Below are 24,702 nucleotides of genomic sequence, written 5' to 3' on the forward strand. Positions count from 1 at the left end.
GGACTCATTTTACTAGTAACAATTAATAACTTAATGTTAATGTGATTTGTTTGGAATTCGGTGATTATTTGTCAGGTAACTACAATATTCACGTGTAGAAAAACTTTTTTTTTTCGTTCAATGCATTTCAAAATTTAATAATAGTTTTGAAGTGAAACTTCTATTTGCGCGTTGAGAGTAAAATTTCAAGGTCACGTGATGGCAATGCCGTCACATTATGGAATAAGGCGATAATTTTGGTATTTTTCAACCATGCCAAAGAAGTTTCACTTCTGCCACGTGTGCTCACCAGCAGCGGGGTCTGCGGCGCGAGCACGGAGCCGAGCCGGCCGACCGTGTTGGCGAGGTGTGTGTGTGTGTGTGTGTGCTCACCAGCAGCGGGGTCTGCGGCGCGAGCACGGAGCCGAGCCGGCCGACCGTGTTGGCGAGGTGTGTGTGTGTGTGTGTGTGTGTGTGTGTGTGTGTGTGTGTGTGCTCACCAGCAGCGGGGTCTGCGGCGCGAGCACGGAGCCGAGCCGGCCGACCGTGTTGGCGAGGTGTGTGTGTGTGTGTGTGTGTGTGTGTGTGTGTGTGTGTGTGCTCACCAGCAGCGGGGTCTGCGGCGCGAGCACGGAGCCGAGCCGGCCGACCGTGTTGGCGAGGTGTGTGTGTGTGTGTGTGTGTGTGTGTGTGTGTGTGTGTGTGCTCACCAGCAGCGGGGTCTGCGGCGCGAGCACGGAGCCGAGCCGGCCGACCGTGTTGGCGAGGTGTGTGTGTGTGTGTGTGTGTGTGTGTGTGTGTGTGTGTGTGTGTGCTCACCAGCAGCGGGGTCTGCGGCGCGAGCACGGAGCCGAGCCGGCCGACCGTGTTGGCGAGGTGTGTGTGTGTGTGTGTGTGCTCACCAGCAGCGGGGTCTGCGGCGCGAGCACGGAGCCGAGCCGGCCGACCGTGTTGGCGAGGTGTGTGTGTGTGTGTGTGTGTGTGTGTGTGTGTGTGTGTGTGTGTGTGTGTGCTCACCAGCAGCGGGGTCTGCGGCGCGAGCACGGAGCCGAGCCGGCCGACCGTGTTGGCGAGGTGTGTGTGTGTGTGTGTGTGCTCACCAGCAGCGGGGTCTGCGGCGCGAGCACGGAGCCGAGCCGGCCGACCGTGTTGGCGAGGTGTGTGTGTGTGTGTGTGTGCTCACCAGCAGCGGGGTCTGCGGCGCGAGCACGGAGCCGAGCCGGCCGACCGTGTTGGCGAGGTTGGTGAGCGAGTTGCGCGCGCGCGTCGGGAACAGCTCCAGCGCGAGCACGTGCATCGAGTAGATGCCGTAGCTGCTGCACATCTTGCCCGCCATGTACAGCGCCAGTGTTGCCCACCAGAACGCTGAGACATACATAAAATACCTTTACATACGTGACGCTTTACGTCTTATCATAAAATTGCATCTGCCTCAACCAAACGCTTCTATTTCGTCTCACCGTATCAGACACGACCACAAGAGGTATACATATCATAACAGTGCTTATGATGCAACCACACGACTCTTCACATCTCATCATAACAGTGCTTATGACGCAACCACACGTCACCTTACATCTCATAATAACAGTGCTTATGACGCAACCACACATCATCTTACATCTCACCATAACAGTGCTTATGACGTAAACACACGACTCTTTACATCTCACCATAACAGTGCTTATGACGTAAACACACGACTCTTTACATCTCACCATAACAGTGCTTATGACGTAAACACACGACTCTTTACATCTCACCATAACAGTGCTTATGACGTAAACACACGACTCTTTACATCTCATCATAACAGTGCTTATGACGTAACCGCACGTCACACTTAACATCATAATAGTGCTTATGACGCAACCACATGACTTTTTACATCTCATCATAACACTGCGTATGACGTAACTGCACGTCGTACTTCGCATCTCATCATAACAGTACACAACATAACAGTAACATTATAATAATTAATAATTCATTTTTCCCCTTATACAAATTTTAAATGGTAAAACATAAATTGTAATTGTATGTAAACACTATGTAAATTATAATGAAAATAAATGAATAAATGAAATGAAAAACACCGAACATGACGAAAGCTGAAAATTTTGTGAAATCGAATCCCATCCTATATTATAATCTAGACATGCGGTAGCGTGTCAAGCCAAGTTCAAGCCAAGAGAACTAGCGAGCAGCAGCCGCGTGTTATAACGAAACAATTGGACCCACTTATAACTCAAAAACTATTTAACTTAACAAACCAAATTAGCTACATATAAAGAGAATCCCAAGATAAACAAGAACCTCAAATTTCATAAATGCAGATTAAAAACAGTTGCGTAGATATTAATATCCAAAGTAAAAAAATTGAGTTTTCAGTTTACCCAAAAATTGTATTCATCTTTGTAAATAAATTTCTGGACTGACTACCAGAACTTGGCACACATTTAGATCTCAATTCTTTTTTTTGGCAAAGTCGATGATTGAACTTGGCTCCCATTTTTACATTTATGTTTTTGATGGGATTTTCTATTCTTGAGAATTTTTAAAAATTGCTTTTATGCTCTAACACAATAATTAATTGAACAATTATGAAATGCAATAAAACACAAAATAATATGAACAAACTCACACTTAGGCACAAAAGCGGAGGCCATGAAGAACACAGCGCAGAAGCAGTACGCGACGCAGATTGGGAGCTTGCGGCCGAACCGCGTGAGAGTTAGCGCTGTCACTAGACGAGTTGGTACCTGAGAAAGGTTATTTATTTTGAAAAGTAGTCTTTAAATACAGTTTAATAGAGTAGAAACTCGAAATTTAAACAATTTCAATGGAAAATTAAATGTAATTAAAGTTATGATATTCAACAAAATTAAAAAGTAGCAACGTAATGCATAGCATAAATTTCTATTAATAATGAAATAATTAGTGTGAGTGAGATTGTATATGTGTGAGTGTGAGTATAAATGTCAGAGTGATAGGGTGTGTACTCTATGTATGTATTTTGTATATTAGTTTACTTTTAAGTGTGGTGTCGGTAGTGTTAATGTACAATAAATTGTTGTAAATGTAATAAGAGGCAATAGGTATAAAAATCGAGTTTTTTTTAATATGCGTTAATTTAGTGTTGAGTATAAGTTATGGTGGGTTTATGTATGTACGGTAGGAGAATGAATGATTGATATGAGTAAATGTAAATGTGATTGGTGACAGTTTGCACATTGGGTCTCACCTGCACAAGCATCATAATGGAGAAGTTGAGGTACTTAGTACTCGATATAGTGACGGAGTTGAGTATCGCTCCGCTGAACACGAAGGAGCAACACACGAAGCTGGCCGCTAGTAGCGCGGCGCGGGCGCACAGAGCGCGGGAACGGAGCGCTGCTAGCACACCGCTCTGTTCCTCTGTTTCCTGTTGGTAGGGTTTCGTTTGAGGTTATTGTTAAATTATTTAGTGGGATCAAATTATTTACAAAAGGCGGAGGAGATTTTCAATGTGATTGTGCTATTTGGAGTTTGTTAACTTAAAATTTTCGACTGGGAGAATCAATTTTGACGATATTTTTGTTATTTCAATTTTTTCTTTGTCTATCATGTGGACCCCCCCCCCCAGTGTGTCTTTTTTTCAACAAATGGAAGGTCGTTTTTTCTTATTGAAAACAATTTTGTTTAGCAGGAAATTTTCTGTTTAATTTATCTTTATTTCAGTGGAAAGCGCCTGTAATATAAAGATCACATAATATTGTGTCGATTTATAAGCCACTTTTCCGTGAAAATGGCCACACATGGTCACCTGTGTGGGCGCGTCCCCGTTGGCGATACGCGCGAGCGTGTCGCTGGCGCGCGCGCTGAGCGTGACGCGGTTGACCTTGGCCACCTTGCGCAGCACACGCGCCGCCTCCGCGCGCCGCCCGCGGGCCACCAGCCACCGCACGCCCTCGTCCACCGCGAATATGTACACCACCTGCACGTGTTACCATTGTAGTAAGGTGTACCGAGCACACGTGTCAGAAGTGAAACTTCTTTAGCAAGATTCAAAAAACCAAAGTCGACGCTTTATTCCATGACGTGTCAGTATTGCCATTTTGAACCTTGAAATTTTACTCTCAATGTACCTGAAAAAGTTCCCCTTCAAAAATATTTTTTCATTGTTTGTCGAACTTTTTTTTTGTAACACTTTTGTAAAAAATAAATTAAAATTTTATCTATGCACAATGAGACAAAAAATCCCTCCTTACAACAGCACTATAAGATATATACCACCACGAGCAGCGGCGCGTAGATGGCGCGCATGAGGTGCCGCCAGTAGGGCACGCGCCAGGCGAGCAGGCCGAAGCCCGCGCCGCCCGCGCTCGCCAGCGTGTCCGACAGGCACGCGAACACCACGCGCCGCGAGTGGCTCACCGCCTCCAGCGCTGCAACACCCGCACTTTCATACTCAAACTCAAACATTCATTTATTCAATTAGACTACTATTTAGTAGCACTTTCGAATCGTCATTACGTAAGTATTTTTAACATTTACCACCGATTCGGAAAGCAGTATCTATGGAGAAGAACCGGCAAGATAACTCCATAGTTGCTCTTTTAAAATCATGTCAACATTACATAATGTGTAACTTATATCTAACTACATAATACATATATGATACAGTAATCCCTATGGCCGAGCTAAAGTTAGCATATAGATATTATAATAGTTCATGTTCTACACATTGACTCGAACCAACATTTAGCCCGAAAAAATAGATGTTTCATACAATACAGTAATCCCTATGGCCGGGCTTAAGTTAGCACTAGTGCTATAATAGTCTATAGTTTATGTCCTCTATTGACTCACACCAACATTTAGCCCGACAAAAAGATGTTTCATACAATCAGCGCTACTGCTATAATAGTCTATAGTTTATTTCCTACACATTGACTCGCACCAATATTCAGCCCGGCAAAAAAGATTCAAGAAATTTAACATTAAATATATAGGCCAGTAGAAATCGACACTAAAAAACCCTAAATTCGCAAAGCACGATGTAGATTTGAATTTTTGGTATGTTGTTTGGATCAGTTAGGGTGATGTAAATCCCAATTTGCAACTTCGAAAAAGTTGTGCTCGCTGCGCACCACGTGATAAACTGCGAAAATTTTGGACTTTTTTCACTTTTTGCTCTAAAAGTCATAAACTATGTGTTTCCGACAAGTATCATTCAGTACATAAATTAAGATTATTAAATTTGCAACAATTTAAGCCTAATTACAGCTCTCTAAACCGTATAACGACTAAACTGTGGCCATTCGAAGATGGTTCATTTTTCCCAAAATATTGAAATTTTTAGTTTTGCTCCCGTTTGAAGCAAAATATTGGCAAAAACCGCTCGTTCTATGAGAAGTTCGTATAATAAAATTGTAGTGCATTTAATTTTCTTTCATAAGAGCATAGAACAAAGTCTGTGAGACAAATAGTTCACTCACAATATCTGAAAAACAAAAAGAAGGTAGAAATAGATTTTTAAAGAATTGAAACTGAGGGCATATAAAATCATAAAAAGGATAATACTTTTTCATTTGCAGGATAGTTAATTAACAAAATTACAAAGATAATTAAATTTGCAACAATTTAAGCCTAACCGCAGCTCTCTAAACCTTATAACAACTAAGCTGTGGCCTTTCAAAGATAGTCAGTTTTTCCCAAAATTTTCAAATTTTTAGTTTTGCTCCCGTTTGAACCAAAATATTGGCCAAACCGCTCGTTCTATGAGAAGGTCATAAAATAAAGTTGTAGAAAATTTAATTTTGTTAATTACCTATGCTGCAAATGAAAAAGTATTATCCTTTTTATGATTTTATATGCCCTCAGTTTCAATTCTTTAAAAATCTATTTCTACCTTCTTTTTGTTTTTCAGATATTGTGAGTGAACTATTTGTCTCACAGACTTTGTTCTATGCTCTAATGAAAGAAAATTAAATGCACTACAACTTTATTATACGACCTTCTCATAGAACGATCGGTTTTTGCCAATATTTTGCTTCAAACGGGAGCAAAACTAAAAATTTCAATATTTCGGGAAAAATGAACCATCTTCGAATGGCCACAGTTTAGTCGCTATAAGATTTAGAGAGCTTTAATTAAGCTTAAATTGTTGCAAATTTAATAATCTTAATTTATGTACTGAATGATACTTGTCGGAAACGCATAGTTTATGACTTTTAGAGCAAAAAGTGAAAAAAGTCCAAAATTTTCGCAGTTTATTATTTGCGTATAATCTTTTTTCCTACTTTCCCAAATTTTGTAATTTTGTTAATTACCTATCCTGCAAATGAAAAAGTATTATTCTTTTTATGATTTTATATGCTCTCAGTTTCAATTCTTTAAAAATCTATTTCTACCTTCTTTTTGTTTTTCAGATATTGTGTGTGAAATATTTGTCTCACAGACTTTGTTCTATGCTCTTATGAAAGAAAATTAAATGCACTACAACTTTATTATACGAACTTCTCATAGAACGAGCGGTTTTTGCCAATATTTTGCTTCAAACGGGAGCAAAACTAAAAATTTCAATATTTCCGGAAAAATGAACTATCTTCGAATGGCCATAGTTTAGTCGTTATAAGGTTTAGAGAGCTGCGGTTAGGCTTAAATTGTTGCAAATTTAATAACCTTAATTTATGTACTGAATCATACTTGTCGGAAACGCATAGTTTATGACTTTTAGAGCAAAAAGTGAAAAAAGTCCAAAATTTTCGCAGTTTATCACGTGGTGCGCAGCGAGCACAACCTTTTCGAAGTTGCAAATTGGGATTTACATCACCCTAACTGATCCAAACAACATACCAAAAATTCAAATCTACATCGTGCTTTGCGAATTTAATGTTAATTTCCACTGGCCTAATACATAAAGTCAGTAGGTCACACACACAGGTCACACACATACATATCTAATACACATGTGAACCTTAATCAATATGTCGCAATAACATGCTATGTGTACTGTATATTTAGTGACGTTAACTGTATTATTCTATGTGTACTATATATTCTATCGCATACTATCTATTGTAATTCTATATTGTGTACTGTAAATTATGTCATGTTTAATATCTATTAATCTATGTGTACTGTGTATTCTGTCGTGTGTATTATCAGTGGCAAATTGTTATTTTTCTGTATTTTTACGATTCAAAAGCGCATCTAAACAAAGTCTAGTTGAATAAATTAATGTTCAGTTTGAGTGTACTATCTATTGTGTTATGTGTACTGTATATTTTGTGACGTGTACTGTTTATGTGTATGAGAGTGCTTATACTGTCACGTGTACTGTCTATTATTCTATGTGTACTGTATGTAACGTCACATGTACTGTAATCTATACTTACAGAGCACCATAGACGCGTTGCCATATCCTAATGCTGTTTCTAGGAACTCTAAAGCGAGTAGCGTCCAGTAGTCAGCCGCGAACGATTTGAGTAGCCCGGCCACGCCTACTACAAGTGGCGTTGCTACTATTATTACTTTGCGACCGTATCTATTATAAACAAATTAAATTCTATAAACAATTTGAAATTATAATATCATTAAACATCAAAATATAAAATTATAAATTCTATAATATTATGTAATATTAAAATATCATAAATGCATTGTATTCCATGTTGTAATGAATTTGTAGTTATGCAATTTGACAAGAAATAAATTGGTTAAAGAAAAGAGTAATAAAAATATTATAATTATTGAAAATGTAGATATAAATACTCATGATTTTATAGGCACCAATACGCTGCGTTTTACAAACAAGTTTTTAATAAAAATATTTAATCAAGATTTATGAGAAAACGCATACAATGAAGCATAGAATCATCAGTTCAACTGTAACACAAACTCACCGATCCGAGATAAAGCCGGACAGTATGAAAGAGAACACCAGTCCAAGATTATGCACCGTGCCAATGAGCGTCGCCTTCCACGGCTGGCAGCCCAGGTCGAACTGGAAGTTTATATCAATACATAATATTTAAAATATTTCATAATGTTATAAACCGATTTTTATTGAAGTGAAACTTCTTTAGGCGCGTTGAGAGTAAAATTTTAAGGTCGCGTCATGGCAATGCCATTAAATCGTGGAGTAACGCGACGATTTTGGTATCTTTGCATCTTGTCAAAAGAAGTTTCACGTGTGCTCGGCACACATGCTCTTTTTCGTAATGTTAGTTAATAAAATATTCTGTATGTTAGTATATCTACTAGACTAGACAAAGACAAAAGTTTGTGATGATGTATCATGTATGTATGTTTGTTACTGTTTCACGATAACCCTACTGAACGGATTTGGATGAATCTTTATAGTTTTAATTAATAGTAATATAACTTTCGCATTTGTACTGTTAGTAGGATTTTAAGATCTAATTAACGTTCTCAAAACTATAATTTACAAAAAGTCTGTATTTAAATAAATTATTTACCTACTTATGTTTTATTAAATCTTGACAATGGCTTCTAAATAAAATTACATTCGAACACAAATCAACATTTATAATAATACCTACCCATAAATATATTTTTATTAAAAACAATCGTATTATTTTCAATTCAATGAACAATAAACTCCACACATTATAGTTAACATTATATTATCTGATTACGTAAGATAATCGTGTATTAATTTATCAATAATATATAAAATATAAGTTATAATGTCCCGCGGTTTGTTTATCAAGTTATATTTACATAAACTATACATAAATCACTTTTATCACGCTTGTAATTCTTATCTAAGTCATAGCAGACATAATGGCGGGAATATTTAAAAATTGACATTTATGATGGCGGTAGTTAGGTTTCAAAATTTTACTTTATTAAAAAACTTTTCAACCAACTTTAAAAAAGGAGGTTATAAATTTGACAATATGTTTCTTTTTGTTTGTTTACTTTCGACTGAATGAACCGATTTTCATAATTAGTTTTTTTATTTGAAAGCTAAAGCCTTTCTCTTCTTTCCATTTAATTTCACAGTTCTGCCCAATTGAAAGCGGCTCAGAGTTTTTTTTTTTAATTTACAGGAGAATGAGCGATTCTTATTTACAAGTTCTTAAACATCTGCAATTATTTTCATTCCAAATTTTATTAATGTCAGTTGTGGTTTAGCCGTGAAAATTATCTAGAGGGCATTTGCAATAATATTAGTATGTATTTGTAAATATTCAGTAGTTACGGAAATAGTTTTGAACCAGTTTTATAGAGGACATGGTCAATTTATATATTTAAAAACGATGAAAGTCCTTCCTAAAACATACACACATAATCTTTGAATTTTAATTTATAAGTGTGACGTAAATAAATTAATCTAAAATATATTATATAATATATCATTTGTATAAACTGTGATCATGAAATAATAATAACAACAGCTGTTATGTTAAACTGCATAATATGTTGTAACATTGATGGCCATTAGATAACAATATTTATCTCCTTCACACGAAACAAAGTTGGAACCTATCATATTGGGTATTTGTTCATTCATACTAATATTATAAATGCGAAAGTAATTCTGTCTGTCTGTTACTCAATCACGCCTTAACTACAGAACCGATAAAGGATAACCCGAGAAAGGACATAGGCTACTTTTTACCCCGAGACATAGGATAGGTTTTATCCCGGAAATCCCACGGGAACGGGAACTATACGGGTTTTTCTTTGACTGCGCGGGCGAAGCCGCGGGCGGAAAGCTAGTTAGACTATAATTTATTACCTATTTAAAATAAATAAATATAATAGGACATTATTACACAAATCGACCTAGTCCCACAGTAAGCTCAATTAAGGCTTGTGTTGTGGGTACTAGGCGACGATAAATATAATATTTAATAAATACATATATAGATAATAACACCCAGACCCAAGAACAAATAATTGAGTTCATCACACAAGTATTTGCCCTGACCGGGGATCGAACCCGGGACCGTCGGCTCAGTAGGCAGTTAGTTTACCACTGCGCCAACCGCGTCGTCAAAAAAAAATGTGAGTTTAAAATATGAAAATTTGTATTTAGAATCAGATATTTGCTACGCATTTTAAGCGTTGAAATTAAAAAAAATAAACAACCAAATAGCTTTGCTACATATTGAAAACCTTCGTTTTTAAATAAGCTAACCGAGAAAAACATTCGAGTTCAACAATAACACGAAAATCACCTAATAACGTACGCAATTTTACACCATTCTATTTTGTTAATAGCTCTAAAAATAGACCCATACGATTTTCTAAATCACTTGCCATTGAACTTGAGCCTAGTACTACTAGCTACGACCCGCAGTTTTACCCGCATTGCCCCTGTCCTATTGGTCGTAGAGTGCCTTCCTCGATAAATGGGCTCTGGGAAATCTAACAGTGAAATCATTTTTCTAATCGGACTCGTGGTTCCTGACATAATCGCGTACAAACAAACAAACTCTTCAGCTTAAAATATCAGAATATTATCTGTACTTGAACTAAAAAAGTGTCAAACCAATTACTTTGACCATAAGCTGAAACCTCGTGGCTTGTGTTGTGAGAATTCGCTCTGTCATGCAAACCTTGACAATGGCCGCATCACATGATAATTATTGTACGCATTACTTTATGCTAATAAAGGGTCACATTTGTTAACATTTTGCGCGTGCAATAAGGGAATGGACTATAGAGAATATTTATTTTTAACAAGTGGGTGCTCGCGGTTTTGTCTGAGATAAAATAAATGTTTCATTACGAGTGGATAGATAATAAAGCAGTCATCCATTTCAAAGAAAACTCCATCGAATAAAACAAGCCGGTCTCCGATTGGGACAATAAAATGCAGTAAGTTCAAATAATTTGGAAAATCCAAAAGTGCACGCCTCATAATTTTTTTTTAATAAATATTTATTAATTATTATTTTTGTTTATTTAATAACAATTAAACCACATCGAATCAGACCCTGAAAAATGAAAGGGTTCTATTCCTGAGCATACTCAAGCGTAAGAGAAAAAAAAAGACTCGATTAGTAAAGTATTTCGGTCGCTATCGTGTTAACAAGAAAAAGGATCCGCACATACAGACACACGGACGTCCAAGACAGAACTTTTTTAAACTGTTTTTTAACTAGTTTAAATAACAAAAATGACATCAAAAATATCATGAACGTTAAAAATAGTGTTTTTTCTTAATATGTGTGTGTATGTATTATCTTACAAGTGCAATGTATGATACATAAAGACATTTTAAGTTTGAAAAATCAGATGTTTTGCGCGAAGTGACAGTAGTACCCACCTCAACGCTTCGCTTATGAGGCGTGCAATAAGAGCTTTTGTAACTTATGCCAGTTCATTGATATCTCAAGCAAAGAATATAATAATATAATACCACAGACTAAATAATACTATCTCAAGGAATATTGCAATTTTATAAATATGATTTACGTAAAATATTCACCGTACAAGTTTTATTTAGTTATTTAAGTCTGCATTCAAGAAATATCTAAGTAGTATCAAATTAAATCTACTATACCATCTAAAATTAAATTATTTAAGCATTAACAATAATCACTTATAATACCACAAGAGCTTCAAAATTATCGGGTAACTATTTATTATATTTATTTTATTCTATTTATTATTAGTGATTTTTCCTGAAAAACTTGACCACTTTATTTGTTTGCAGGGAACCTTGAGGGAAATGCCAGATAATTTTGAAGCTCGTGTGGTATTCGGGGGATTATTTTTCCGTCCCAAATGTCGGCCAATAATTTCACAATTGAATTCAACCTGTCAGTTTGACGTCAACGACCAGAGAAAATTTTCAAAAAAATATCAGTATAACACCATGTAGGTTGTACCACGTGACGTCGAATGGTGCAATTCTATTGGTCGATATTTGGGTCGGAAAAATAATCCACAATTATTCACAACTCTTAGTACTATAAAATGTACAAACCTCAGCAACAACACTATTATAGTTCTCGTACACGATGTTTTCACAGAACACCCGCGAGGTGTCGCCAGCGCTCCCGTTGCCATGGTAACATGTGGCGCCATCTCGCGTGGGAAAGTCTATCCACGATACTGTAGTATTGTCGAGCGAGGGTTGGATGCAGCTGGAATAAAATGCCTGTTGTTGAAGTGATAGTTTCCTATCTTAAATGTTTGTATTATAAAATTCCTATACCTACTGAGATAAAGTGATAGTGATTAGTGGGTAAGCGATCTTCATCAAGCGTTTTGAATAAAACGAATTTTTTGATTCCTTGCATGGCTTCTTGGGAAATTGAATGCCAATTAAACATGAGATTACAAAATAAAAGTGATTCAAAGGTAGTTGGGTCAATTATTTTGATTAAGAGGGGGGTATGAAGCAAAATTATACCACGCTTAAACAATGGCGGAGTAATAAAGCTGTGTTTGTTGATTTTAACACATAAAGCAGCTAAATTTTGAAAATTATCAACGTAGTAAACTAAAAAGGTAAGTACCTTATTGGTATTATAATTTTAATTAGTAACATGAATGATGCCGGGGCGAACTGCTTATAGTTTTCTTTCACCAACATGTTTCATGCATTTGTTAACCGACTTCAAAAAAAAGAGGAGGTTATCAATTCGGCCGGTATGTTTTTTTTTATGTATGTACACCGATTACTCCGAGGTTTCTGAACCGATTTACGTGATTCTTTTTTTGTTCGATGCGGGATGGTGTCGAATTGGTCCCATAATTCGGATAGGCCCAGTAGTTTTTATTTTATGAGAATTTTTGTCTGTATTTGTAAATGTTGCAAGTGCAAGTTTGAAGTCGGTTGTTTTTAACGCAGTTATCACTTGTTTAGTAATAAATGAATGCTTTTTTATCTAGTCACTTTTAAATCAAAATATATAATATCTAATCAAGTGCCTTCGAATATTTTTTTTTAGTTTAAACTGTGTTAAAATCAGCATAACATATTATTATAATAATATTGAATGTTTTGAATTAATCGCCAATAAACCACGCTTGATAAAACCATTAATGTTTTTATAAAGAATCATGAATCAACTCATACTTTCTGCGAAAATCAAATATTTTTGTTAACGCATATTAACTGTTTTCTCCTGGAATGTCACGTGTTTGTTTAATAAAAATAGCGATATACATGTAATATTATGTACCATTATTATAAAGATAAAAGATTTGTATGTTTGTTTGTAACGAATTGGCTCAAACACTATACAGATGAAACTCTACAGATACATACATAGATTATTAAATACATCAGAATAATACATGAGCAGCCCCCCTAGTCAAGTGGCTTTCTGTTAGCGTAGCGTTCAATAGAATAGACTACGAATGTATGAGATTGACGCGGACGTAGGCTGTAGATAAACGTATCTTCTGTCGCGATCGGGCTGAAATTTTCATGCAGGTAACCTGTATGATGTAGGCATCAAGCTAAAAAGAAGGAGGGGGATAAAATAGGGGATGAAAGTATTTTGACCACTAGGGCGAAGCTGCGGGTAACAGCTAGTACATAATTTATGCAAGTAACACGAGTACGACATAATCGTAAAGAGAAATAAACAAAGATAGCCTGGCGAGTGACCCGCACTTGACAGCACAAGTGATAAGTTTGCATCTTTACTAGTGGTCCTTCGAGGATTCGTGCTTTCGTATAGATCGATCAAAAAGTTTAGTTAGATGTGTGTTATGTATTTCTATAGATATTTTGCATAAAGATTCGTAAAGTTGCAATGTTCAATGCTTATGAATTTTCTACCCTCTTTATAAATACAGCATTATCACATCTCGATCCTGATCTCGTTCAATATTAAAACGAAAAAAACACTTAAACATACAATTCTTCAATAATTAACAATTAACGAAAGTACCTATAACACGTGTTACGATAATAATTCAATAATAATTGCATTGTACATACATTTTGAAACAATATGACATAATTCAGATAGTTTACAATTTAACGCACGTTAAACCTGAAGATTGTAATGGAGAAAAATAATCGTAAAATTACTTAGATGTTCCATTTTATGGATTAAGAATTTTCCTTTAATGTTTTTTCACTTGTTGTGAAGTTATACTTTACTTATAAAATATTGTTGTTATAGCAAAAACAAATAAAGATGCATACTTTATTTGATAATTCATAAAAAGTCTATGTTTTATTTTATCTTTTTACAAAAGATTTTCAGGTCGTCGATTACGCGCGCACATTTATCTTGTAAGGAGACAGGAAAATTTACTCAAACACATTATTTAAATCAACGTTTAAATCCCTTCAGCCTGGTCACTGAAACGTTTCAAATTGACTCACGCATTTCTAATATTAGCATTAAACAAAAGATTTGTTCATCCTGTGCTGTAAGCGAAAACTTATGAGTCATTTGTTATCATAAGATTTCAAGTCATTTGAGGATAATTTCATTCGTCACTGTCATCAGCTGTGTGGTCAAAACGGCGTAGAATTTATCAAAATCCTTTTTTTGGCGGATGCCTACATCACAGTAGCTATCTGCATGCCGAATTTCAGCCCGATCGGTCTAGTAATGTAGTGTATGGAGCCGTGCATTAAAATTTAAAAGATCAGTTAGTCAGTCACTCACCTTTGCCTTTATTTATAATATTTGGGCTAATATTGTTTATTTTTTGTCAGTATACCAATCCCAAACTTAATTTTAATTGAAGTCGTATTGCCTCCTTAAAACTAATTGTATTGTATTCCATCATATCCATCATATTTTACTACATCAAGAATTCAATTAAATCAAGTTCAATCAATTATAATGATAAAAAGAAACAAAAACTCACCGAAAGGGCACATCGGCGGCCGTGAACACATAGTTAAAGTTGCACATCATGAGGAAGGAGTCCCTGAAGGCGAGCAGCATGAGCAGCAAGAGCTGGTACTTGCCGAAGCTGCCCAGTTCACTCAGAATACCATCCAGGTTGAACCCCTCTGTGCTTTGTTCTGACATCTGTTTGAAATTATAATATGGTAGTCAATAATATTTGCTAGTGTACTGCTGGATAGTACCGACCGCCTCCTTGGTACAGTGGTTGACGCATGTGCGTAGAACCGAGGGGTCCTGGGTTGGATTCCCAGTGGAGACTAAGAAAAAAAATTGTCTCGGTCTGGCAGGACACACAAGGCTGATCACCTACTTGTCCCTAAAGAAAATCAATCAGTGAAACATATAATATGTATAAAGCATCTGCCCCTGACCCCACTTATAGGGGACACGGGACTTCACACTACTGTATAGTGCTTGTACTAATTGTCAAATGCTTGTAAGTACAGTTGTACCAAAGATAATATAATACAATACTAGTATTTGTCCATAATTTTTGAAATCGGTTTTTCAGTTTCTGAAAATGGCGCATTCAAACAAAGAAACAAACTTTTCAGCCTTATTACTATCTATGGAAGTGTGGAAAAGTTTGTTACGATTTAACTTAAAAAAAAGATTTACCGCTATAAAAAGATTTCCTTTCTTAAAATGTTTAGAAATGAAATTTTTACCTAGTAATTAAAGGCTATAGACAAGGCTGTATATGGCAATTTGGGATGAATTCAAATAATTATTAGGTACCTATTTTAAAATTTAAGTTACAAATCATCCTAACTAACAGTATAGCGTAAAATTCCACTCATTTAAATACACGATTTATAATTAAAAAGAAAACAATTGTCAGTAAAATTGTATAGATTAGAACACAATACTACATTACATGATTAGCGCATGTAACATTCATTTAGCACTTATATAAGTCCATTGTATTGACCAAAGGGCATTGGAGTAAACTTACCTTTAAAATAGTTTATTTGCGTTCTACATTGTAATATTGTAATAATTACGTAGTCATAATTTATTAGTTACCATAGAAATAGAAAGAAATCATAACCGACGCTGTCGTACTTATTAGATTTTCAATGTGTTTTTTTTTTAATTTTTAATCTATAAACCTTTAAATATATCTACCTACCTATTATTAACTATTACAAAGTTGTGAACAATAATTTATCTGATCTATTTTAGACACCATATAAAAATTAACTGATGAAAATCAAAAATAATTAATGAACTATTTAGCAATGATTACATAGTACATACGTCATAAGAATACTTTAACTGTACAATTGTATAAATAAGCATATAACTTTTATTATTATTACTATTACTTTAAGTGACCATACCGTACTATGTTCAAAGTTGCATTGTATTATACCGTATACGTGTTGGACCCTATGTGAACCTCCATTTTTATTGTATAATCGTTTTATGGCCCCGCGAGACAGGCTGTGCCTAGTGCGGGGTCCGCTGTCATAATCTGTATATATTTTAATAACCTTCTTTTGGCAAATAAATATTATTATTTTTTTTTTTTTTTTATATGTAGCACATATGACGTATGTAATCTATACTAATATTATAAAGCTGAAGAGTTTGTTTGTCGCGCTAATCTCGAGAACTACTGGTCCGATTTGAAAAATTCTTTCGGTGTTAGATAGCTCATTTATCGAGGAAGGCTATCCATACTAATATTATAAATGCGAAAGTAACTCTGTCTGTCTGTCTGTCTGTTACTCAATCACGCCTAAACTACTGAACCAATTTTCTTGAAATTTGGTATGGAGATTGGTTCGATACCCGAGAAAGGACATAGGCTACTTTTTATCCCGGGAAAATGACGCAATCCCGGAAATCCCACGGGAACGGGAACTATGCGGGTTTTTCTTTGACGGCGCGGGCGAAGCCGCGGGCGGAAACATAGTAGGCTATAAATCATCACGCTTCGACCAACAGGAGAGGAGCCACGGGGGTGAAACCGCGCGGAGCGCTAGTAATACATACGTTTATCACTAACTATAATACCACAAGAGCTTCAAAATTATCGGGTATTTTCCGATAGGTTCGTTGCAAACAAATGAAGGAGTCAAGTTTTTCAGGTTAAAAAATCACGATGTGAGTTTTCCTGAAAAACTTGACGACTTTATTTGTCTGCAGGGAACCTTGAGGGAAATGCCAGATAATTTTGAAGCTCGTGTGGTATTCGGGGGATAATTTTTCCGTCCCAAATGTCGGCCAATAATTTCACAATTGAATTCAACCTGTCAGTTTGACGTCAACTACCAGAGAAAATTTTCAAAAAATTAGGTTACCATGTAGGTTGTACCACGTGACGTCGAATGGTGCAATTGTATTGGTCGATATTTGGGTCGGAAAAATAATCCACATCATTTATAAGATAAAACACACAAACTATGTATATAGTCGTATTTTTGTCATAAGCGTGTGCTTATAATAAGTAATGATATTATAGAATAGAAAGATTTATTAATACATATTATGTAAATCTTTCTATTCACCTTGCATCTCTTTTTAGAAGCGCCCTAAAAATATGATAGAAGATAGTTTTCAATCCTTGTTATGTTAATGGCCGTATCATAATGTATTGTAAAACATTGTTTGTTTTGATCGTAAATAATATTAAGGGCGATGACTCAGCTCAATAGCAATGCTTATTACAGAGCATTACAACGAAGATTGTAAATAACAGATTGTATATGTTTTTCACAGCAAAATAGGTACGGTTTTCATGTGAAAAACATACGATTAGTGGGTAACTACATTTATATCAAGTCAGTCTTAGAAATAGAACAAATACATAAAAAATACTATTGTTGAATAAAATAATATTAAATGCTAAAAATTTGCCATAGTTGACGTTTCTTGTGGCATAAAGAGTTAAATATAATATCATCTAAGACTATATTAACATATAAACTATGATATGAACCGTATAATAGTAGATACATTGCCATTGAGATAATAATTAATATGGAGTCGACACCGCCTACATCACTTATGTTCCACTCAACATACGTCATGTGACGTATGTTGAGCGGTATTTTTTAATGGTTTTAAAGTGAAACGCATCAAATATGCCTTCGTGTGTGTTACGATATTGCACAAATAATACAAATAATACGGAAAAGTGCAAAGGAATAACTTTCATCGTTAAGTACCTAACTAGATAATCATTTTTAAAACTTAGTTAGAGCAAAAAAATGGCGCACAGATTTTGTTCGTGGTGTCTCCTCCATACGTAGTAATATTATCTCAATGGATACAGCATAAAAATTTGTAATTCTGGCAGTTGGTTCTGTTATTAAAATAGTCGTAATTGGCATACAAAATATGTAAACATGTTGTTGTTTTTATAGTAACTAATTGTTATCTGAGAAATAATATTACTATTGTTAGACGTAACTTTTGATCTAATATTTTTGTGGATGAGTAGTTGTCAATATAGTTGTCACTGTTTCCTGTCCGAACATGCTTGGCTGTCGCATACTATAAATTGCCGCGTTCCTTTGTCTCGTGGCGCATTCGTACGAATCGTGCCTAGGGGCTCGGACGCTGTTTATACGACGTTCGACCCAACTACCCTCACTTTACTAATAGTCGTTGACTAGCTGCGTTTTGTTATCAACTACCTACATCAATTAGGTAGCTGTGTAGAATCGCAGTACATTTTTGTTACATTCAAACTAATATTAAACTAGCTTCGCATTTTTTTTTTTCTTATACTATTATATTATTTATAATAATATTACACTCACATATTCACTGCTGCACATTTGTATAAAACTATAAAAATTATATAAAAAATAACAATATTTTATCACTAACTAACTACTTCATTAAAATTTACCCCTTCGCTATATTAATATCTATTGCATAATTCGCGCCAACGATTTGAATTTCAAACTTCTTAATTTCTTGTTCTTTAGTTTTTTTATGTATACTTTTTTGTATACAGCCAGGATTCAATTGACAATTTTAGCATAGAGGTTTTATCTTCAAAATAAAATTATTTTTATGTTTCGTTTTCAATACCAGTAATGTGTGATAGTAATGAATGTTTATTAAAATTAGATGATATGCATGTTACATATTATAATATAATATTATTATCTAAAATAAATCTTTATGTTAGTTAGTAACTACATAAGTTTACCTCATTATATTATTTTCAGACACAGCAACTATACTTATTTTAAAGGAAGAAAGGAATTCGTGAAATAGTGAAATTATATTCTAATGACAATTTTCTTCATATAAGTACAAATCTTCCGTTATTATATCGGTTGTTACAAAAAGGCTTTCCTCTGATTCTGGCCACCACTATGAATGGCGGTATAATGGCGGCTTATATTTCATAAACAGTATTGTTTCGTCTATTTGCTCTGTTTACATTACGTGAGTTATACGTTGTTCTGAAAATTATAACGTTTATTGGTAATTTGATAAACTTCACGATTGAAAATGTATTGTTTGTGAACATCAAGCCTAGACACTAAACCTACATAAATAACAGATATAGGTAAACCAGAATCTCATGGCAATTTGGGAAATCAAAATTTTGAGTGTGCAACCCTAGGGAAAATGGACTGAACGATCTTGATACTGTGTATTTTTTAATTTGTCCTCAATATCTTTAGTCACATTACACAAGTGGATAATACTGTATTTAATAATGAGATATCCACGTATTATTATGTAGGTACTTATTACATGTATAATATACATATTACTTTTCTAAAGGTAATACATAATATGTATTATGTATTTACACATACCTATATTTGAATATATATAATTATGGCATGTGAAAATATGGATGTAATGATTATGCAGATCAAAACTTATTTACTACATATATTAAACGATTGTTTATAATTTTTTATAAAATAAAACAATAATAAAATAAAATCATGTTTATTTTCGTAAGTATTAACACATTATAAAATTGACTTGTACACCTTGGACTTGACAAATAGCCGAATTGGAAACTCCTGTAATAAGTTTTTATAAAATTATATTTTAATCAACAAACAATATTATAGTTACCTATTTATAACATTTTTAATTTAAAGTATCAAAACGGGTAAGTCCAACTTATCAATAAAATCTTTCATGCGCCTTAAAATTGAAAATTGTGATGTGTTTGACCCTTCTTCATCGAATATTTTCCTATACACATTGTAAACAACACCTCTTGCTTGTGATCGCAGCGGTTTTATCAACATTTCGAAGATTTTGAAGACAAAATCCTAAAAATTTATCATCAACACAAATAATTTGACAACCAATTTGATAATTGTCAAATAAAGTTGCCACATGAAAATCTTTTATTTTTTAAATATAAATATGCCATCAGATTCTGGTAGACCCATACCTGCCTAGTTCAATTAATTAATTTATACTATATAATAATATTATAGTATTCAAATACACTGTTTTATGTTTTTATTACAATGCCTTACAATTACATTAGTTAGTTAGTTATAGTTAGTTAGTGAAGTTTACAATCTAGCCTTCTAATAAATGAAACATTGGTTATATTATTTTCTTTAAGTAATATTTTGTAAAATTTGCTCTTAAACTGATCCGGATAAGTCCAATCAAATAATCAGAAATTGGATCTCAAACAAAACTCGGTGTAAACAAAGAAAGTGACGTTTTTGCACGGGCGACATTGTTGGCGAGCATCCAAAACTCGTAAACGACACGTGTTCAAATATTCCTTTCATTTTACTTCATGAGAACATTGCTTATAAGTCTTTGTGGTAATAACTTGCAAGCGGTTAAAATGCTATTGAAATTTTATTTGATAGGTAACAAAAATCTGCAATTCGAAGCTCTTTCATTGGGTGTTTAATGTTTATATAGTTTCTAGTTAGATATAGAGAAATAAACATTTGTACGCTACGTTTGCGAACGTAGAGTGAGAATGAACTATAGAGACGACATCGGCGTATACCCGAACGAGATGGCGAATGCTTACGTCAATGTTGCCAACTATTACAAAAACTTTTTATCCGAAAAACTGGCAAAATATCTATAAATGTTTGGGTATTTTTTTGTAAGATAGGTTTATGAAGAAAAAGACAGATTTGAAAAGATTTTGTTATTTATTAACTTAACTAGCGACCCGCCATAAAAACGACCTACTTTAATAAAAAAGTACTGGAAATAGTTCAAATTAAAAGCAAATTAAACGAAATACATTTATTTGAAAATGAACAGCAAAATGACGGTAGAAATAAATGGGCAGAGGTTCCGCGATAATGTGCGCGCGAGTAGCAGACGAAAATGGACGACTCCGCCGCTCGTTCGTTCTTATAAAGGCGCGCCGCACCGCGGTGAGGAAGGCACGGGGGGGTGGCCTTCCGGATTTTACTCCAACACGGCCTCTCCTGACGGGGCAGTGCAGCGTCCTCGCTGCCTTCAGTGGCAGCTGCAGCTCGTGTGAAAGGGCCAGCTTCGCTGTCTTCAGCGTTATGATGTGCATCGTAACCTGGAATATACAAAAAAACCGACATTGAAAAAAAATACTGAAACCAATGCAAATGAGGAAAACTGAACCGGAATACCGAACCGTGTAACAAACTTTACACAAACATTAACATTTAATATTAAAAAAACATTTCACGATTTTGGGGAAAATTTTACCCTGTACTGGTATCCCTAATGTTAATCACATGATTATACCATAAATTTGAAACTACGTAAAAACAAATGGCGTCCTGAACAACAAGAACACTTCGTAATTTAGTCGGATAACACAAAGAAATGTTTACGTCTATTTCGATGAAAATATTATATATTTGTAGATAATTTCACATTAGAGTTAATGAAAATGTATCAACTATATCCAGTTCTATAAAACAATATACTTCAAATAAGTTTACTTACGTGTGAAAGGTAATATTTGGTAATCTTCGTTCCGGCCGATTTTTACAACCAATCACACTACAACGCACCATATTTTCACTTAAAGTCGGATTAAAACAGATCACTGTCAACGTTTATTAAACTTTGAAGTCACCTAACAGCGAGAAAAAACAGAAAACTAGCAAAACAATGGACTGTAGCCGCTTGTTTGGGACAAACTGCCTTTGTCCCCAACAAAAGAAATCGCATAACATGAGAGAAACAAAAAACAATGTTTCTGTCTCGCTTGCTCTTAGCTTTATAGTCATAAGTGTATTTCTCTCACGCATTACTTGTCATTTTAGTGCCTCCTCTATGGTTCATTCTCACTCTACGTTTGCGAAGAAATTATGTTATCATCTTAACATGTGGTATCCATATTTCAACAGACAAAGAATGGTGAGATCCTTGCTCTAGTTCCTATTAGATCGGAATGTTTTCAGGACTATTTCTACCTAGAATGCTATATTATGTATTAATTATTTACCCCTTTGGGAACATAGATCGATAAATACGTCTGTGATAGTAAAAGAATTCCTATATTTACTATCTAGAAATGACGTCGTGAAAATGAATTTCAAGAAGAAATACTTTGGCACTGTAACACGTCACAGATATAAAATGCATAATACAAATGTAATATCGCAAAACGTAATAAAATATTATGAAAATATTGTAATGTGTTAAGACGGTTTAAATCTACACCTTGTTTTCAAATTCTTCAGAAAATATAATCTGTGGCAATATATTTCTTGATAGGTATAAAAAATGTTGTCAAATACCGAGAGCAATATAATTTAGAATATTATGGAAATCCATTACCATTAAAATCAGTGTCCGAAGTCTTCATCTAATTTGAGCGAGATTCGCTTGATAGTGTTCGATTGTCAAAGACTCATTAACTTAATCAGACTAAATAATTATTAATCTTTTTCTAAACCTGTTAGATAAATAACAGATAGCATATCCATAAAAAAATAGAGCACACGCGTCAGAAGTGAAACATCTTTGGCAAGATTCAAAAATACACCAAAATCGTCGATTTTGGTAGCTTCTTATCTTTATTACTCCATGACGTGACGGTATTACCATGACGTGACCTTGAAATTTTACTCTCAACGCGCCTAAAGAAGTTGTTCTCCAAAAGCGCAACGCTAATCTACAAACGTCAAACGAAAATATTTACAAACAACGCGGCGTGAGACTGGTTAATGACCCAATATTATTTTCACGCCAAAGCTTATTCAGACTTGCACGTGGCTATCGGCTGTTTACTTGTTAAGCCCACGACAGAAGATATCGCAACGAATCGCAATTAAATTAACTATAAACATACACAATAATATATAAATAAATATATTATTATATTCTTCTCTTCACTGCACGTACTATCGTCCTTATACTTAGTCATTTCTTTGACGACTCCGTTTATTTGAATTTTGAAGTTTCTCTCCCTCTCTGTTCTACCTAGTTTGGAGATTTGGCTCCGTATTTAGTCGTAGAGAACATTGTCTCTAATATTTCAAAATATTTATATTCATGCATAATAACAATGTAGGTATTTTTTGGCAAAATTTTAGTAAGTAATGGCATTTGTTATCATCGTATAAGTTCAAGTACTGAGTACGTCAATTTCTACAATACTGTATGGATTTCGACTATTATTGATTAAAAATTAGTGCAACCTTAGTCGTGACGTTATTTTTTTAATTGTTGTTTGTAATTAGTAAATAGTTACAATATCACTACATAGTATAAAACAATTACAAAGTCGCTTTCTCTGTCCCTATTTCCCTATGTCCCTTTGTATGCTTAAATCTTTGAAACTACGCAACGGATTTTGATGTGTTTTTTTTAATAGATAGAGTGATTCAAGAGGAAGGTTTTAGTATATATAATTTATTAGGATTTAGACAAAGCGGGCGAAGCCGCGGGCGGTAAGCTAGTAGTTACTATTAATTACTCTGTCCTGCTAACAATGATGAATGCAAATATTATCTTTTAAAAATGATAGTAACATTATAATAGGAAATGAATTTGTTAATACTTTGAACCATTAGGAACTATGTGTCACTCTACAATATGGATTTACCGAAGTGTTTAATTAAATGAATGGTCTTGTTCATTAACAAAATAGCGTTTGGAAAAGAAAATAATAATTGAATTTTTTTTTAGTGGTCCAAAACTTCGCGAAGAGCGTGCAATTTCTTCAACCAACATGGTAAATCTTATTTTTAACGATTTAGCATGTTACATAGGAAATAACGTGCTTAAAAAAATCACACGATTCAGAGTCACACCTATTATTATGTCAAAGGAAAGTATTGAAACATATTGCTCTCTTCGGATAGGTAGTGCTCTATTGTTACCAAATCAAAAAGTCAGGATCGACACATCTTTAATATTTTTTCTTCTTCTTTGATCGAATCGCATACTGTTTCGTTTGCCTTAACGCCGGGAAGCGAAGTTAGGCGATAGCACCGAAGCTATTACCCTTGCTAATTTTATAATTAGCAAGGTTATCCTCTTATTACTATTTTCTACATAATATTTAATATTTATACTCAATAATTGTGTTTCTACAATAAACTTTATTGTATTTTCCCGATTGACGATAACTATATGAAAGTTATTTAATTTTGTTACTAAATAAAGAATCATACCTGTAAATATTAGGTTTAATAAAAGTAAATAACATTCCAAGCGCTTTCCGATTTAGTTTCGATCGGCAATCGTATAAAATTAATGGAATTGGTTAATATGATGTAATAATTATTAAAATCAAATAGGTAACACAAAAAATAAGTAATGAAAAAAATAAAAAATATGCAGATGTACAATAATCAAAAGTCTTAAACAATGAATCAGCATGCTGAATTAATGCCTGAACAGTGGGAATAATCATTTAGATTAATAACAGGATAAAAAGAGCGTGAAA

The 24,702-nt window shown here is 34.5% G+C and overlaps 1 protein-coding gene across 1 annotated transcript in view; it reads right to left on the bottom strand.

The window, feature by feature from the left end:
• The window catches only part of LOC149903141 (organic cation transporter protein-like), a 28,276-nt gene that overhangs the window by 507 nt on the left and 3,067 nt on the right, over positions 1-24,702 (bottom strand). The window contains exons 2-10 of the mRNA XM_090109560.1: positions 14,791-14,957; positions 11,933-12,092; positions 7,869-7,969; positions 7,362-7,510; positions 4,252-4,406; positions 3,785-3,955; positions 3,224-3,403; positions 2,624-2,741; positions 1,163-1,344 (exon numbers count right to left, since the gene is read on the bottom strand). Of these exons, the coding sequence (XP_089965686.1) occupies positions 1,163-1,344; positions 2,624-2,741; positions 3,224-3,403; positions 3,785-3,955; positions 4,252-4,406; positions 7,362-7,510; positions 7,869-7,969; positions 11,933-12,092; positions 14,791-14,957 (1,383 nt within the window). The remainder of the gene's footprint in view (positions 1-1,162; positions 1,345-2,623; positions 2,742-3,223; positions 3,404-3,784; positions 3,956-4,251; positions 4,407-7,361; positions 7,511-7,868; positions 7,970-11,932; positions 12,093-14,790; positions 14,958-24,702) is intronic.

This window comes from Colias eurytheme, chromosome 14, assembly GCF_061535395.1.
Source record: "Colias eurytheme isolate Ceu_HAF_F1 chromosome 14, ilColEury1 Martin Lab GWU primary, whole genome shotgun sequence".
Lineage (NCBI taxonomy): Eukaryota > Metazoa > Arthropoda > Insecta > Lepidoptera > Pieridae > Colias > Colias eurytheme.